Here is a 16,444-nt window from a genome sequence, read left to right on the forward strand (position 1 = left end):
ATTTGCGTCGCGCGTGCGCATCTCGCTCAATACTTTTTATTCTAAAAGCCGGAATGACTCAAGTACATTTGATTTTGCATGCAATTCTCTTCTTTAATTGTGAAGCTACATGTTCTAAAATGGTTTGTAGATTATCTTGGATTTGGGTCGGTTTAAATGTTTTGTGTTCTAGTCGATACCTCGCCGTTAATCGTCGGAACCGATTAGTTTTTCCATCGATACGATTCGATCGCGTGGCTTCAGTGGAATTAGGTAGCTTTCCGCATTGTTCGGGGCCCGGTTGTTCTTGCATTTGAATCCATATTGAGTTTACCGTTTTTATCGGGAAACGCTATTCCGTTTCGTAATTATCGCAATTTTAAGCGCATTAAACGATGGTTAAGACGCGTGTTGATATTAAAATGGAATTAGTTAAAGGTTTTGTAAACGGAGTGTAGTGGGTTCAATTCAAATAAAACTCATATTAAACGCATTAGTTTTAAACCTACTAACCTCATTCAGAACTTATTTTAGGCATTAGCATGATTGCCGTTGTGTTTTCGTTTGGAGAAAAGTCAAACATTGTAGCGTAAAATTTCTCATAGAAGGAAAAGAGATCAATTTAGGAAGAATATTTGCCATAACAATACAAAATGTTATTGCTAATGTTCTCTGCATTCTTTTCAATTTCCATACATGGATTCCTCGTTGTTGGTACTTATTATTACGAAAATACTATGGCTCCCACACTACACAACAGATACACTTTTCATGGATAAAAATGGCTTTAAAAACCCCTGACGACTTGGTATAAAAATGTGCTTGTTTAGATATATTTACTTATTTAATTCCGTCAAGTTGACATAAAAGTCAGAATTCAATTGCGGTCAGGCAAAAACATTATATAGATGCTGCTGCATGGTCGTCAGGAGGTTAATTCTCTTTTCAATCCAAATAAAACTGAAAGTATACTAACAGCTCTGCCGATCGTACAGTTAACTGACCGTCGTCCAGAATGCGGATGCGCTGACCATTGTTTAGCACGTGCAAATGCAACCGGGCCCCACCTCAGTGTGTCGCGTGTTTCGGCGCGCACATGCGTTTTGCGAGCTCCGTGCGGCGATCTCCAAGTGATATTTATCTTGTGAAAAACCATTATAGTGTATTTGTCTTTCGGTAAATGAATTCTGTAGTTCAGCTGTGTACCCAACCTGGCTGTAAATGGACCACCTGGCATAGATATATAAGTAGGTCCTGTATCCGATTTTGCGACCGGTGAGTCCGGACTCACACCACTCCATTATAGATCTATAATGGATTTGTAGTCTTTATTTACAAAAGGTTGAGTATGCCTGCTGGGCTTGGAGGATATAATCAAACGGAGACGCCATGTCTGTAATTTTCTGTACAAAACAGTCTACCGATTTTTGCGGGGGAGGGGAACGTCAAATGTATGCGTAACGTAAAAATAGCCATGTCAGATAAACGTCAGTCCATACATTGTGTATGACCGTTGGCCGCCTATTTTCGACAGAGGGGAAAGCCTGTTAATGGCTACTCCATTTAGTTGTATCCTCCAAGCTGCTGGGGCCCGTTTCTCAAGACCTTGTAATACAAGCGGATGTCACTTTTTGACAGCTTTTGTTAGAAAGGGACTTCCACTTGTAATACATGTTACAAGCTTTTGAGAAACGGGCCCCTGATCTTTGTAAAGCTGTAACTGTGTACCTCCGTTAAGTCCGTATAACAAGAGTTTATTTAGTAAAGTGGCCACGATCAGACTAAAGACAATCTGTATTAGTTGTACAGGAAGCGATATCTTCTTGTGATCATTTATAAAACTAAAACAGAGCATCTTTGAGTCTGAGAAATACCTAGGTCTTTTTGAAACTTCACTAAGGCGATCAATTATAGTATTATTTAGCTTTTTAACGTTCGTAAACCCTTAGAATCATAAAAGTACTTAATCCTCTGGTAATTTGTTAGTTTTAATGACCGGACTAAGTAAACAGCTGTGAATGAATTCAATTTTAACTGTGATAAAGTGATAACTGTCGACGAGTTATTGTCGACAATCGACAATTCGTCGTGCATAAGTCTTACTTCTGCGGGTTGGACTTTTAACTCTTGTCAATAAAGTTTTGCTATTCTTAGATATTGACTAGTAGCTATATTAAAAAGCTTTAGAGGTACGTTCTTCACCATCCAGGCAAATAGTTTCCGCTATTCTCACACATATTAGAGAGGTTCCTTATGATGCACGTCGCGTTGCTATTGTCAGGTATTGTGCAGAAGCGCGCCCGCGTCCTTGCGTATTGTTACACGGCGCTACGAAGGTTGTTCACTCATCACTCCAATCAACTCAACAAGGACCACGGGAATCTAATTGTTCGTAAATACTGTACGTACACACATATTTTCAAATAAGTCCAATAAGTCCATACATTATAGAGAGGTACCTTATGATTATGAACGTCGCATTGCTGTTGTCAGGTATTGTGTAGAAGCGCGCCCGTGACGTCCTTGCGTATTGTTACATGGCGCCACGAAGGTGGTTCACTTCACTCAACTTCCCAACAGTGGCCACGGGAACTTCGAATATTGTTATAGAGATAATCTAAATTCTAAGCTATATGATATATAGCTAAGTAAACACTTCATAAGTTTTATTACATTCAGCAGCAGAAGTTGCTAAGCGGGCGAGGTGTTCAAAATTACCTTGCCGCGCTCTTATTCTCTCAACAATAAAGTCGCGTTAAGATCATTGAACACCTCGCCCGCTTAGCAACTTCTGCTGCTGACTGTACGTTCTTTACCGCCTACAGTCTAGCTAGACTGTCACAATGTCACACACGAGAGCTACCGTGGAGCTACCTTATAATTATAAACGTCGCGTTGCTATTGTCTAAAACGTATTGATTCATAAATACTTATATTACTTAGTTTTATTATGGACTTAATATTTCAATAATAATGTATCTTTATAAGTAATTTACGTACGAGTACATTACAATTTATAGTATCCGTACAATATACATTGTTGTAATCATGCCACCGTTGAACCCGTTTGATTAATTTTACATGTGTTTTATGTTCTTCCTCTGATAATTTCAATGTCAACGTAATACCTACTAACACATTTGTTTCATTATCATTATTATCAAATAATATTTATTGTTTCGGTGTGGTTTTTACATGTACATAAATTAAAATTGTCTATGTTTTTATTAATATTTATGGCTACAATTAAAGCTATTTTTAATCTAGATAGTCCTCTCCTAAATCAGTTTAGAACTTTCCCTTGTTTTCCACCTTTAATAGAGCAAAACTAACAGTCCTCTAAATCATACGTATTCTGTATGCACTGTATCCCAATATTCCCAATGCACGCGTTACCTTATTCACACCGTCATTAATGATTCTGTGCTTTTACTCTACACGTGATCCTGTGATGAATAGCCTTAAACCCATGGCTAAAGCACATGGTAACCAAAGCAAACCGTCGTAATAGATTAGATGATGTACTTAACACCGGCTTGTCTAGAAAATCGCCGCTGACAACTCGGCCATCCATCATCATTTATAAAGGCCGTTGCAGATTTATCACTCCAACAATAGCCGTGTAATCCTTACGTGTCACCTGAAGCTAACTCTTTTGCTCCCCTTTATGGCTCTAACAGCTTTACGAGGTCTCCGCGTTGACCCAGATCCGAGACAATGAGACAAGCGTGGCTGTGAGATACATTACACGTTTGCGTATTTAATCTGAGTCTGAGAGTTCAAATGTAACTTATAATATGTATAGGTACGGTCAGCCAAGAAAGTGGTAGACCACTTTCTTTGCTGACTGTACACTTGCATTTTGATTAAGGTAATTGTAGAGTGGGTGGATTGTTTTCTATTATTGAAGCGTAGAACTATCAAACAGCAAACGGACTAAACTCCTAATGAATTAATTATTACTTTTAGTATTTTTGAACACAGTTAATGCTTTTGAAGTACTTTTTGTACGTTAACAAAAGACCTCACTAGGTATGTAGGTACGTAGTGTTAGGTATTTGTTTTCTTGTGACGCGAGATTTTTTACGCATAATGAAACGATGGAGATTGTCTGATCAAGTCGATGCAAAGTTACCTTAGGGCCACTTGCACCATCCCACTAACCCGGGGTTAAGCGGTTAAAGCGTTAACCAAGTTTCAAATTGCACTGGAAACCATGGTAACTCCAGGTCTAACCGGTTAACCCTGGGTTAGTGAAATGGTGCAAGTGGCACTTAGACGAACTTAACACCTATATTGCAAAATGCGAAACACCTACTGTGCTAATCCATCACTAAAAGTGTACCTGTTTGAACCCTGACCTGTGAGGTCTGTGTCGACACTACCTGCAACATTCACCAGCGATGACTAACCCACCAAATATTATATTTCGAACACGTACCGCCTACTGATCGTTATTAGCTTCCATTCGACGTGATTAGGGGTTTCCTAAATGAACTTCTTGTATGTAAACTCGCTATCAAATATGGATGGATTTGTCAGGTTATTATTAATTTAGGTTTGTAATTTTCCCTGTAAATATTATTGGCCTGTATCTGTTTTTTTCCCCAATAAAGAAAAATATCTGAGAGACCGAGCAAAGCTCGGAAAACATATAAAAACTCGAAAACGCGCGTTTTCCCAGGGATAAGACCCAGCTAGATCGATTTTTCGCCCCCGAAAACTCTCATATAGCAATTTTCATCGAAATCGTTAGAGCCGTTTCCGAGATCCCCGAAATATATATATAAACAAATAAATAAACAAGAATTGCTCGTTTAAAGGTATTAGATAAATAAATAAATAAATGTAGCATAATTTCGAAAATCAAAAATCCTAAGTACGATATTTCTAAAGACAGAACATCGAAAAACAAATTGTCTAATGTACCGTACGAAACTGATAATTTTATTTAATATCTCGACTTTTGGTCGTTCATGAAATGTCAAAAGTGACGTTTCTTCAAACAAAAACGTCACTTTTGACACTTATATGGATGGGATATGTCAGTGTCAAACAAGTGACAAAAGTGACGTTTTTGTTTGAAGAAACGTCACTTTTGACACTTGTTTGACACTGACATATCCGATCCATATCGTTTCTATGTCTAATATTTGTCGTATCTTAAAGTTCGAATAGGGCCGTAAATCTATAGGTAGGTTAGGTTCGTTAGGTAGCTTCAGAGTTCAGATGCCCGAAGCAGGGCTGCCAGATCGTAGAATTGGATACGAAATTCGTATAATGGAATTTGGATACGAAAAAAAACCGATGTCAAACTACTGACAATACTTACTTCAAAAAACAGTGTGTCAATACTGTTATACAATTTAATGGAACCGTACGTCAACGTCAGGACTAATTGCGAAAATCAAAGATTGCAAATTGCGGGCGTCCCTCTCTGTCACTCTTATTACGCTTTCATAGGAGTAAAAGATAAAGACCCCCGCAATTTGCGAATTTCGGTCTTCGCGGTAAGACTGGGGAGTTTTTAAAATATCAATTTAATATTAATCGATTTTTTTTTAAATTGTGATTTCGTATAATGCAATCGAATTTTGTATAATTGCAGGCACTGGATCGTATAATAAAAAAATATGTACTGGCAGCCCTGGCCCGAAGGGCAAAGCGACCAGAAAAAGGAGCCCCGCGTAATATTCTCGGAAATATTGAGTTTCAAAGTACTGTCATTAGGCTATTTATACTTAGCTATTTTGAGCACTAGACATATTGACTTTCGAAGTATTGTCATTAGACTCATTAGGCATCTTGTACAAAGGAATTATGATTTTCGAAAATAAGATCGTTCGGTTAAAAGTGTATTAGGACATGCATTTTTAGGAATTTCGTACATTAGACTATTTGATTTTCGATGTTCTCTGTCTTTAGGAATTTCGTACTTAGGATATTTGATTTTCGAAATTATGCTACATAACCATTTGTCATTGTATAAATAGCAAATGATTCTTAAGTCAATGAAAAGTCTCTTTATGACAGGGACGGGCTTTCAAAATATATGATCACTCTAGGCAATAGAGTCGTGTTCAGTTTGTGACTTGCATTCACTTGCATCATTTACAGTTCATTTCGTAATGAGTAGCTGTCACGTAATTTGTAGACATATTTTGGAATTTAAGCACATTAATTTATTTAGAAATGTTTAAGTAATAAAAACATATCTCTTTAATCAGTTTTCAATTAAGCCCAAAAAGAGACTTAAGCGAACTGTTATAGAGACCATCATTTCACGCGAGAAGTATAATTTATTAAGTACTGTAAATTCACACGCTCATGGGGGCTCGCATCAAACGGAAATTGATTGATAGAGAGTTGATTACAGATCTTGAGCGGTAAATCGCTGTATTTTTACTCTAAGCTTCTTAGAAGGCGACACCGCACCGGTACCTGGCGACGTTAACTACCGGTGTTACGCCTGACCGCCTAGTGATTCATCTACGACCAAAAACGATAGGAAATGCACGTCGGGTGTGATAAGGATTGGCGTCTCAAGTTTGTGACTGGTATCTAACTATGTTCTCAGCGTGGCCTGAGTTGCGGGAGACTTGCGATTGTGTAATTCGGGGCGTGTTCGGGGCTTAAGTGAAATTTACCTATGTATCTAACTGGCCAGGGGGTAGACAATTCTCTCTACCACCATATCTCGTCATTCTACCGTTGACTCTATAAATTCTAAAAAATCCTCCTAGTAAAAATCTGTCTCCATTTGAAGAAAACGTCCGCTTTATTACGTATTAAACTTCTCGTTTATTGATACCTGCTATAGAACACTACTATAAAGAAAAATAAAGTGCCTAGGAAATGTTTAATGATTGGAGAAAGTGAAAAAGTAATTAAAGGTAGGTACCTACCTAGACCCGTCAGTCACGACGATAACAACTAATAGTCCCGCATCCGCTCTCGCTGCCGCTTCCGCGTCTGCCGCGTAACGGTGCGGTACGATTACGACAGCGATATGCGGTTGCAAGCACGTCGACCGTCGACGACAGTCGGCCGCCGGCACCGCCGCAAACGCTTGTGTCCCACGTTCCATATATCATTGTTATTGTTTGTTTACATGGGCGATTTTCGCGCGGAATTACCTCTACTAAAGAATCCAGTGTTTAGTAAATAAATAAAGTGTTTTGGATTTTTATTATATAAATAATAAGATATTTGTATTATTCATTATATCAACAAATAATAATGCCCAAGGTGTGATTAATGAAGTGTAGAAAATCACCGATAAGAATATTGATAAGTGCTTAAGTTTTTGTTTTATCGCAATCGTACTGACGTACTGCAAAAGACGCAGTTCGTATTCGTTTAATCCATTGTTTATTCGAAGGACATAATTCTAACATTTCTAACACCATTCATTTGGTGTGAAAGCGTTTGTTGACAAACAATCGCAGGAATGCGTAAACGCTCAGAAACCGCAGTTCCTCGGACATAACAATACCTGTTTACTCGATGACGCAAATCATGGGTTCCCAGTCCAAAAGCGCAACGCCTGACAATAGCGACGACGAGAGCGGCGAAGCCTTCACCGATGGAGACTTCGGCGACTCTGACGTTGAAATTAATGTAGAGTTAGACGTAGTAGAACCTAGCGATGATTCCAAACTTAACGAAACGGTGAATTCTGAACTGGTAGACATGGAGATCGCTCACGGCGCCCGCAACGGCTTCGATGGTGCAAAAGTTAACGGGCTTAAGAACGTAGACGCGGAATGTGACGGGATGCCCAGCGCGCGGCGGGACTCACATGGCGACCAGAATCCCTCCATCGTCGGCATTCTCGGCGGCCAGCAGGATCATGTATGTACAACTTGCCCCTAGTACAACTTTTTCTGTGTCCTCTTGTTTGATAATTTATACTTATTAGCTCCCAAATCTGACGAATCTAGAATATCTGATATCAAAACTTGTCCAGATTCAATGGGGTTTTTGTCAGTAACTGTACACTGCATCGGCAGATAACGAAATAACATATCATTTAATCAATTCAATCCTGACTCACGTTTGTGCACATATCGTCCTCTCCGTTTCTCGTCATTATTCTGTCCTGGATCACGCTTTTACACAGTCAATTCCCTTTCCTCTTTTCCTATCTGTAAGTTCAGTTGCAAAATCTTAAGTTAATTCACACGTGACTCATTGAGTTTGATTCCTTCCATGTAGCTAAAGCCCTTTCCTTTTCCTCCTCTTGTGTAAACTGTAGTAAAGCAAACAGTAGGTTGTATGGTCACAAACCTGCACAAGGTCGCTACTATCTTATCAAAATTTCTCTTACGTACCTTTTAGAGGCCGCTCTAGTTTTCTTAAGTCACTGCTGTTTGCATAACGTGCCCTGTAACCGAGTTTAAAATTCCTTCAATTGTCGCTGTGTGTTTTACGTGATCTCTAAATTAGCATCTATGGTTGCGTTAGTTCAGCCGTGGATAATAATGTAAGGCATATGGCAGTCATACTTGTGCGCGTTGTGGTGAGACCTTGTTCGCGAACTAGGCGGATAAAACATGACATTTCCGGAAACCTTACTGAGTTTAACTGCCAGGACTGTTATCCTTTACGTGAGTGTTACAAGTTTATTCTAGATTAAGGCCATGTTGATTGAAACTGTCCTTCTGGGCCTGAAGTTTCTAGGTTAAATTATCGAAACGAACGCTATTCTTTGCTCGTATTTTAATGCAAATTAAGACCATTTAAAGAGGTAGCCCTAATTTGTGTCATTAAGTTCTCGTTGTTGTACAAAATCTGGCATTAAGAGAGCAATGAACATGAATAATTGTAGGTAACTTTAGTCATACAATGCAGCTCACAAGCACTAAAACACTTGTGTTCACTTGCTCCAGTGTGCCCGTCAACTCAAGTCGGTTTGCACGTGATCGCGTGCGTTTTTGTGTAAATTGTCTTATTCTGAAGATTCCATCGGATGGTGTTTAATGAGTGAAATGTCGTCTCCGGAGCTTTTGCTGCGCGTCGCCGGCAGGTTCCTGGTTCTCTATGTAAGTTGTCCATCCTAGCCTTGTTGCTTGTAGTCAATTTATCATGTGGCCCCATAAGCGTAACTCTATTCTATTGTACGTGTTAATAGCTAATGATGTCATACAGTCAAGGGGCTTCCTGTTAATGGGACGAATTGTTCCGGGAATAGTTAAAACTTTACTGTAAAAATTATTCTGCTCTGCGCAGTTTTTGCTAACGAAGCAATTGTGAAAATCAGTTCTACAAATGGAAATTGGGTGTCTTTAATTTATTGATTTAGATGGTTTTGACTGTCCAACACGAAAATATTCTAAACCATGCGTTATTCTTTATTTTAGGTATGTGCCCATTGTGGTGACCCGATAATGTAAAACATTGCGAAAATATTTGTTTCCGATGAGATCATGAGCTCAAACAAGCGACATAATCGTAGGTATAATACAGTGCTATCGCAGAAATCAATGTTTCTCCGCTCGCGGCGATAAAATGGAATATTACTTCTCATTATATTACCTAGGTAAAGCGGGTGCTTCATTGTCCATTGTCTCTTTAATTTCCCTCATTTAGGTTCCGTATATGTACTTTTGTCGGTGTAGCTAAAAGTAAACGCGTCGCAATCTTCATATACCTAAAGCTTATTTCACATACTCGTAATAAATATGTAGGTATAACTTTAAACAAAAAAAAAGAGCAGACTTCACAAAACAGTATAAAATGCCATCAGTGTACGATTTTCTTTAGCAGTTCCACTTTACCAAATGATGCTTTCTAAGAGCAAATGCACGAGTTACTATAAAAAATACCGAAATCTCCATGTGCCGGTGTGTAGGAAGAGTTCTCTCGATTTCGCCAGGACGCGATTATGAGATTCTAAAGATAAGGTTTAAAACTGTTTCATATAGTCTCTCGATTGTAGATGTGTCATACAGGGATGTTGCGGATGCAGATTTTTTGACATCCGCGGATGCGGATGCGGATGCGGATTTTTAAAGGCTCACATCCGCGGATGCGGATGCGGATGCGGATGTCAAGATTAGGTACTTAGAAAACGTCAAATATTACATTTTTAGTATTTTTTTATTAAAAAAACCAAACGTTTAGTATTTGAGCAAGAATATAGGTGCGTTATATTTAATAAACAGTAACTTCGCCGACTTCTCTGGATCTAGACGATTTCGTTATAGGTAATGACGAAATTACCTAGCACTTACGCCGCCGCTAAGACGTTCCTGTACCGACTTGTTCAACATCCGCATCCGCATAAGCTCCGCATCGATTTTATGCGGATGCGGATGCGGATGTTCCGCGGTTGCGGATGCGGATGCGGATGTTCGCAACATCCCTGGTGTCATACATCGTGTCTGCCTCAGTGTAAACAAACAAGCAACTAGCAAATCGATGTGCTATAATAGTTGAGAACACGTTTCTATTTTCGCTTTTTGATGCTATAAACAATGTAAAAACACTCGAATAAAAGTCCTGTACACGTTTACTCAATGCAAAAAAGACGCACTTTATACAGACTAAAGTGTTATAAAACTAGAGTAAGCGCTGTATAAAACCAAAGATACTTGTTCATATATATTCATGGGCCGCCTATTTTCTTCGATTTCAATAATAAAATATAAATTAAAATAAGTTAAAATTTGCTTACACGATCTAGTTTCTGTTATATCTCATTAATTCGACTATAAGTCGAGTAATGGTGTTTACTGCTACTCTTATAGCTCACGATGTAGCCATGTTAATGGATGTATAGTCCGGTGGCCGACTGCATGAAACCCTACCTACCTGATAAACAAAAATAGAAAATACCTACACTATACGGGTAGCTGACTTTTAATAACTTCAACTGTTCTTGATCAGCCGCGGCTTAACTTGGCAAAGTTTGCGCAAATGGCAAAAAAAGTAGTTCAATAATTCATAAAAAATCCTCATCCTCCATCCATCAGCCTCCGTTGTTACCTAGTTTTTAACGGTATTTAATTTTCTGTGTATTCTTAACTGTATATTGCACAATAATATTTATGTGGCTGTCACGTGGTACCTACCACAAATTCGGTCGGAAACAGGAACTTGTCAACACAAGATTTGGCCGACCATTTCTGTTTTACTGCAACTATCACTACTCAAAAGCAGCTATCCTACCATACAAGTTTCATTAAATTTTTCTATTAAGTAGGTTTTTTTTGATGAATTTTGGTACCACTTTTTTGCCATTTGCGCAAAATTTGCCAAGTTAAGCCGCGGCCGCCCAAAAGCAGTTGAAGCTACTAAAAGTGAGCTACCCCTACAGGAGTAGGTATTTTCTATCTTTTATCAGGTAGGGTTTCATGCAGTCGGCCACCGGACTACAAATCAAACGACAAAATGGCTGACTTGTGCTGTTAATGTAGTTCTAAACTCTTTAAAAGTACTCTAAGCTGAGTAAATTTTGAATAAAACCTGTAAATACACTTCAGCTCCTATAATAGCGGTTTGAACCCCATTACTCGTGCTGTTACAGCAGCATTGTTGCCAAATAGTTATTTGATTGCTTTTACTAGGCTTTTATAGCAACAGAGAAGAGAGTTGAGTAACAGTTGTATTAAAGCGCCAAATTCAGGAAATTAGCAATTTTATAGCTGTTATACGATTTTTATAGAACAAATATGCTGAATAAAAGTGATTTAGTAGCACTAACTCAGCATTTGTTAAAAGGTGGAATAAAAGCGCCTTATTCAGGAAATTAGCTATTTTATAGCTGTTATACGATTTTTATAGAACAATTATGCTGAATAAAAGTGATTTAGTAGTACTAACCCAGCATCTGTTAAAAGGTGGAATAAAAGTGCTAAAAGATAGTGCTGTAAACGTTTATACGACACGATTATAACACAAATTAGCGAAAATCACTAAATAGTCGTGATAACCGCTATTATACGATATATTGGTGTTTCAACCACGGTTACTCGGCTGTTATATGATTACAGGCTGAATAAATCAATTCTTATACGACTGTTTTGCTAGTTGGACAAACCCGACATGTTCGCGCTCGACCGAGCGAAGTGACGACAACTCGTCCGCACTCGGGTTACTCGGGTAATTATTATAATTTATGCGCATGCATAAACATTTCACGTTGTACGGCGAGATGGAGTTACGCTTCTTCACGCATAACTTAGAGATGTCAAAATTCTTGTTTCAAATTAGACCACATTTTTTGGTGATATATTATGTCTTTTAAACCGAGGGAGTTCCATTTTGGACGCCGTACCGAGTGGTCGTGCCCAGAGCGAACAAATAAACCTCATAAACGCGCAACGAAACAATAGCACCCATCGCCAGATGGTCGAGCATCGCCGCGCCAACATCTAAGAGCCATCTCGCGCTAAAGCTCTCGGGTCGCTTGCTTACTAAATTACAGAATCCCGTGAAAGTGTTTATAGTTAAGGTTATCAGTGCACCTCAATTATAAAATATTTACGTGTACAAGTGCGTTAATCTGTATGCGGCCCGTGCCTGTGCAAGCCCACCGTGACGATCGTAGGTGCGATCGCTGCTTCATCAACGTCGGTCCAACGTCGAGACGCGGCGTCTGTCGTCCCCGCCTACACCACGGCCAAACTTGGTGAGATCGCTCCGAATCTGCTTGCTCATAGGCTAAAGACGCCCATCAGGCCCTAAACCTAAATCCCTACCCTAGGTAGGCAACCTAACTACGACTAAAGCTAGGCCCATAATACTACCCTAATCTACATAATAACTACTTAGACATATTTTGACGGGTCTACTCTTCGACAATCGCTTGTTAATCCTAAAGAGCCTTAAATAAGCGAATAAATAACATAGGAAGGCACACATATTTACCTTCAACTACCAATTGTTAGTACTCCATAAACGGTATAGTATATAGATCAAGTATTGCACATAGTTTTCCCAGCTTTAATTTATACCAGCACCAACAGGCCACTGTTGGCTTCTACCGACTCATATCGTTTTAGGTAAGGAAGGCAGATCACTTACCTACCAGTTGATTTCAGTTATATCTAGTTTCATCTACCTAATCTTTTTTATTAATAACGCCTTATTTTGCCAGCCTTAATTCCAGTACCTCTAGCCTACCACCATCGAGCTAGCTTTGGCCCAAAGCGCGATTATTTAGTAGGAAAGCTGATTTCATAGCCAATTTAGTCCGTTTTTATTATTCACGAATTTAGTTTGGTGCCATTGTTCCACATTTAATAATATTAAATGATATCCTGAAATGGTAGATTATCCTACCTTAACAAGACATCAATCGTATAGGTGCAGAATAATATATATATGTTGTATTCCAGAGAATCAATTATCATAAAACAAACTATATCGTAACTACTTACACATAACAGGAACGATATTTGGTATTACCTACCTACTTTACTCACAATAACCCGAAGGCATATTGCTCCCCGGAAAGCCCGAAATATCCACATCTGCCGCTCAAAAAAAGGGATTTCTCTCTGCAACTAGTTGAAACAATACCAACGCAACTTATTTGTAAAAGAGTACACATCTGGCACTATTCATAGTAGTTCTACAAAATACGGTCATTAACAGTAATAATTACGCAAGGCACTACCTACGCAAGGGTTGTTTGCCTGCCATTGTCTCCATTTACAGGACACCAGCGTGAACATAATAAAACAGACGGCCACAAAATCCGGGTTCCTTAGACAATTCTATTATGCTGACAATAACGCCAAGATCCTCACAAACTTCATCAAAGAGTCCCGTATGCAATACGAACGAATAATCTTAAGAGACATGCTAAATAAGTCAGGGACAACGCCGAGGCCCAGTAAGATTCGCGATATACTACACGGCAAAACAATAACCAAAAGGATAAAATGCCTACGAATGTGCTACCTAGGACACATCCTAAGACAGCAAAAACCGCACCTCCTAGAAGTAGCATATATAACTATAGAGCCAAAAAACTTGAAGTTGGCAGACCACTCTACACTTGGGAAAACTCGCTGACACAGGACATGGAATATTACACCAGGCATCCATCTGAGTTGATCGACATGGCAGACGACAAAGGCGAATTCATCTAAGCAGCAAGAGAAATAGGTATATCAACTGGACGAAACCGACAGCGAATCAGACGAAGAAGAAACAGCACTTCGAATCGACGAGCAAATGCCACCTCATGAGGACATCGACGCTTGATACAAGATACTACGAAGACCGAAACGGAAACGACGAGCACCATATCACCAACGCTCTCCTTCAACGACATAACCTACCCCACCTATCTTCCAATATTGGCTTGAGGCTGCATAGCCGGCTGATTGTAACTATCCCTCCCCATCCCAGAGCGTGTCACTCCCTTAAAATTTCGTCCCCTGGTATGCCGGCTAGTCCGGAGCGGGCATGTCCCCGGCTGGGTGTGGCGCATTCTTGTCTTGTCTTGTGATATATTATGTCTTTTAAACCAACGCATCTCTGAAAATTGTTGCGCTGTATTAGCTTAAACTTTCTCATGGACCATTGTCAGAATTAAGATCAGACGCCTGTTCTTTTACAAATCAAGAAACGCTACTATGTACCTGTAATGGTAGGTACTTTGGATTGTGTTCTAAATTAAGTATATGTATACATATATGTTGTAGTCTGTGCGAAAAAAGAAGAGTCGTGGAATGTATGGGGCCCAATACATTCCACGACTCTTCTCTTTCCGCACTGACTCTATATGTTCTTATATATGTTCAAATAGATTTGACCCTGTCATGGCACATATAATAATCATGTCAATGGAAAAATAGTATCGTATTGTTGAGAATGATAAAAAATGTATTTTATAAACAAATAAAATAGGTACGCTAAAAGTAAGTACATATTGTGTTACTCGTATCGCGCGTCGGTAACATAGTGGTTAGTGGTCCTTTGTAATTTTGCAATTCACCGTCTCCGGAATACCATTAGCGACACTAACGTGGTAGAAAAAATCCGGATTTAATCAATCAATATAAATTAGTATTTTTGGGGAGTAACTACTAGTGTAAAATAAATGAATATGTGTGTATATATATAAGTATAAATACAAAGTCCTTATCAACAGTCACAAATGTAACAATGAAACCAATAGGTCCGTGTATCACTAACCGTATTGGAATATCGGTGTTATAACAACATGAGTAACATGACTAACACACCATATCATTCGCGACAGATGGTGTTAATAATGCTGTGCCCATGTATATGGAACAACTTTGTTATGTAGGTACTGCGTCTGTTTCTGTATAATTTACCAGATTATGTGACTTAAGCTCTCAAAGATTTCTGAGTTCCTAATACTTCTAGCGACAGACGGCATTAGAAGTTTGGAAATGTTGTCGGTGTCCTAATCACGTTTTAGTAAAGTGACAAACATATGGCTAATTTTGTAAAAACAGTAGATTAATGATTAAGTCACTCATCATAAGCAAATTCAATTCTGAATGGCATTTTGTTAGATTTAGAACCAGATGAATATATTAATATTAGGTAAATTCCGTGATGTTATTAGAATTGTGACAAAATAATTGAAGTCCACTGTATTCTTAAACATTTATACATGTTAGACTTCTAAGTATCAGCTGGTATGAAACTGTTTACTGCCTTTTATACCTAAATAAAAGTTAACAGCAGACTCATTCATTCAGACCTTGAATTACAGTGTCCAATGAAGCATTAGTCACACATTTGGATTCGCGACAGCTTACACAGTGAGAGGAGTGACCTTTTCGTCCTTCGCCAATGTCTAAAATGACGTCATTCTCTGCGCGAACTCGCAACCACGTGGCTCGGCTTGACATATGACATATGTGTACTTAACTTACTCATATTTAGTTTTTCTTTTCATACTCATCTCTTCGCAGTAAGGTTTGCGAATGGTCTGATAATTTTGTCGATGTCGGTACATATCTACAGACCAAAATTGTATTACATCCTTATGATTTGAAGGATCGTTGATTATTAGTTTCGTTAGTTATGGTAATGGTAACCATCACACTATTATCTAATCTAAAGTCACAACTGTGTATGTGAATAGAAAGTAGCGAGCTCCCGATTAGCTGTTTTTGCGTTTTAAATTGACCATATGTTATTTCTAAGTAATCCAAGTAAGTAACTAAGTAGTACAGTTTATTCCGTAAGTGAAGAGTAAGCAGTTTTTGTACGTCTCTGTAGCGGTTCGAGAAATCAATTGAGCACAACACGCCTCTACCGTCAACATGTTTTATATCATTTCTACTTTTATCAGTAAACGCATCAAAACATTGGAGTTTTCTCTGTTCCAAAAATACTATTACTTGTTACAAACAATAGCATCTTATCGAATTCCTTCCTTATATTATCACTAAACGATAAACTAATGTCTCCTTCCATTAACCTGTATTTCGATATCGCTAAAGTCGCTAAACCCTATGACAGGAAA

General features: G+C 38.7%; 1 protein-coding gene across 5 annotated transcripts in view; it reads left to right on the plus strand.

Moving 5' to 3' along the window:
* The window catches only part of LOC134649024 (leucine-rich repeat flightless-interacting protein 2), a 60,182-nt gene that overhangs the window by 33,263 nt on the left and 10,475 nt on the right, over nt 1-16,444 (plus strand). The window contains exon 1 of one of the 5 annotated variants that reach the window (XM_063503716.1): nt 7,060-7,833. The exons of 3 other annotated variants lie outside the window; for them this stretch is intronic. In XM_063503716.1, the coding sequence (XP_063359786.1) occupies nt 7,486-7,833 (348 nt within the window). In that variant the 5' untranslated portion in view covers nt 7,060-7,485. Of the gene's footprint in view, nt 1-7,059; nt 7,834-8,308; nt 8,589-16,444 lie in introns of those variants that run through there. One more of the 5 variants, XM_063503720.1, reaches the window with a different exon arrangement.

Source organism: Cydia amplana, chromosome 6 (assembly GCF_948474715.1).
Source record: "Cydia amplana chromosome 6, ilCydAmpl1.1, whole genome shotgun sequence".
NCBI lineage: Eukaryota > Metazoa > Arthropoda > Insecta > Lepidoptera > Tortricidae > Cydia > Cydia amplana.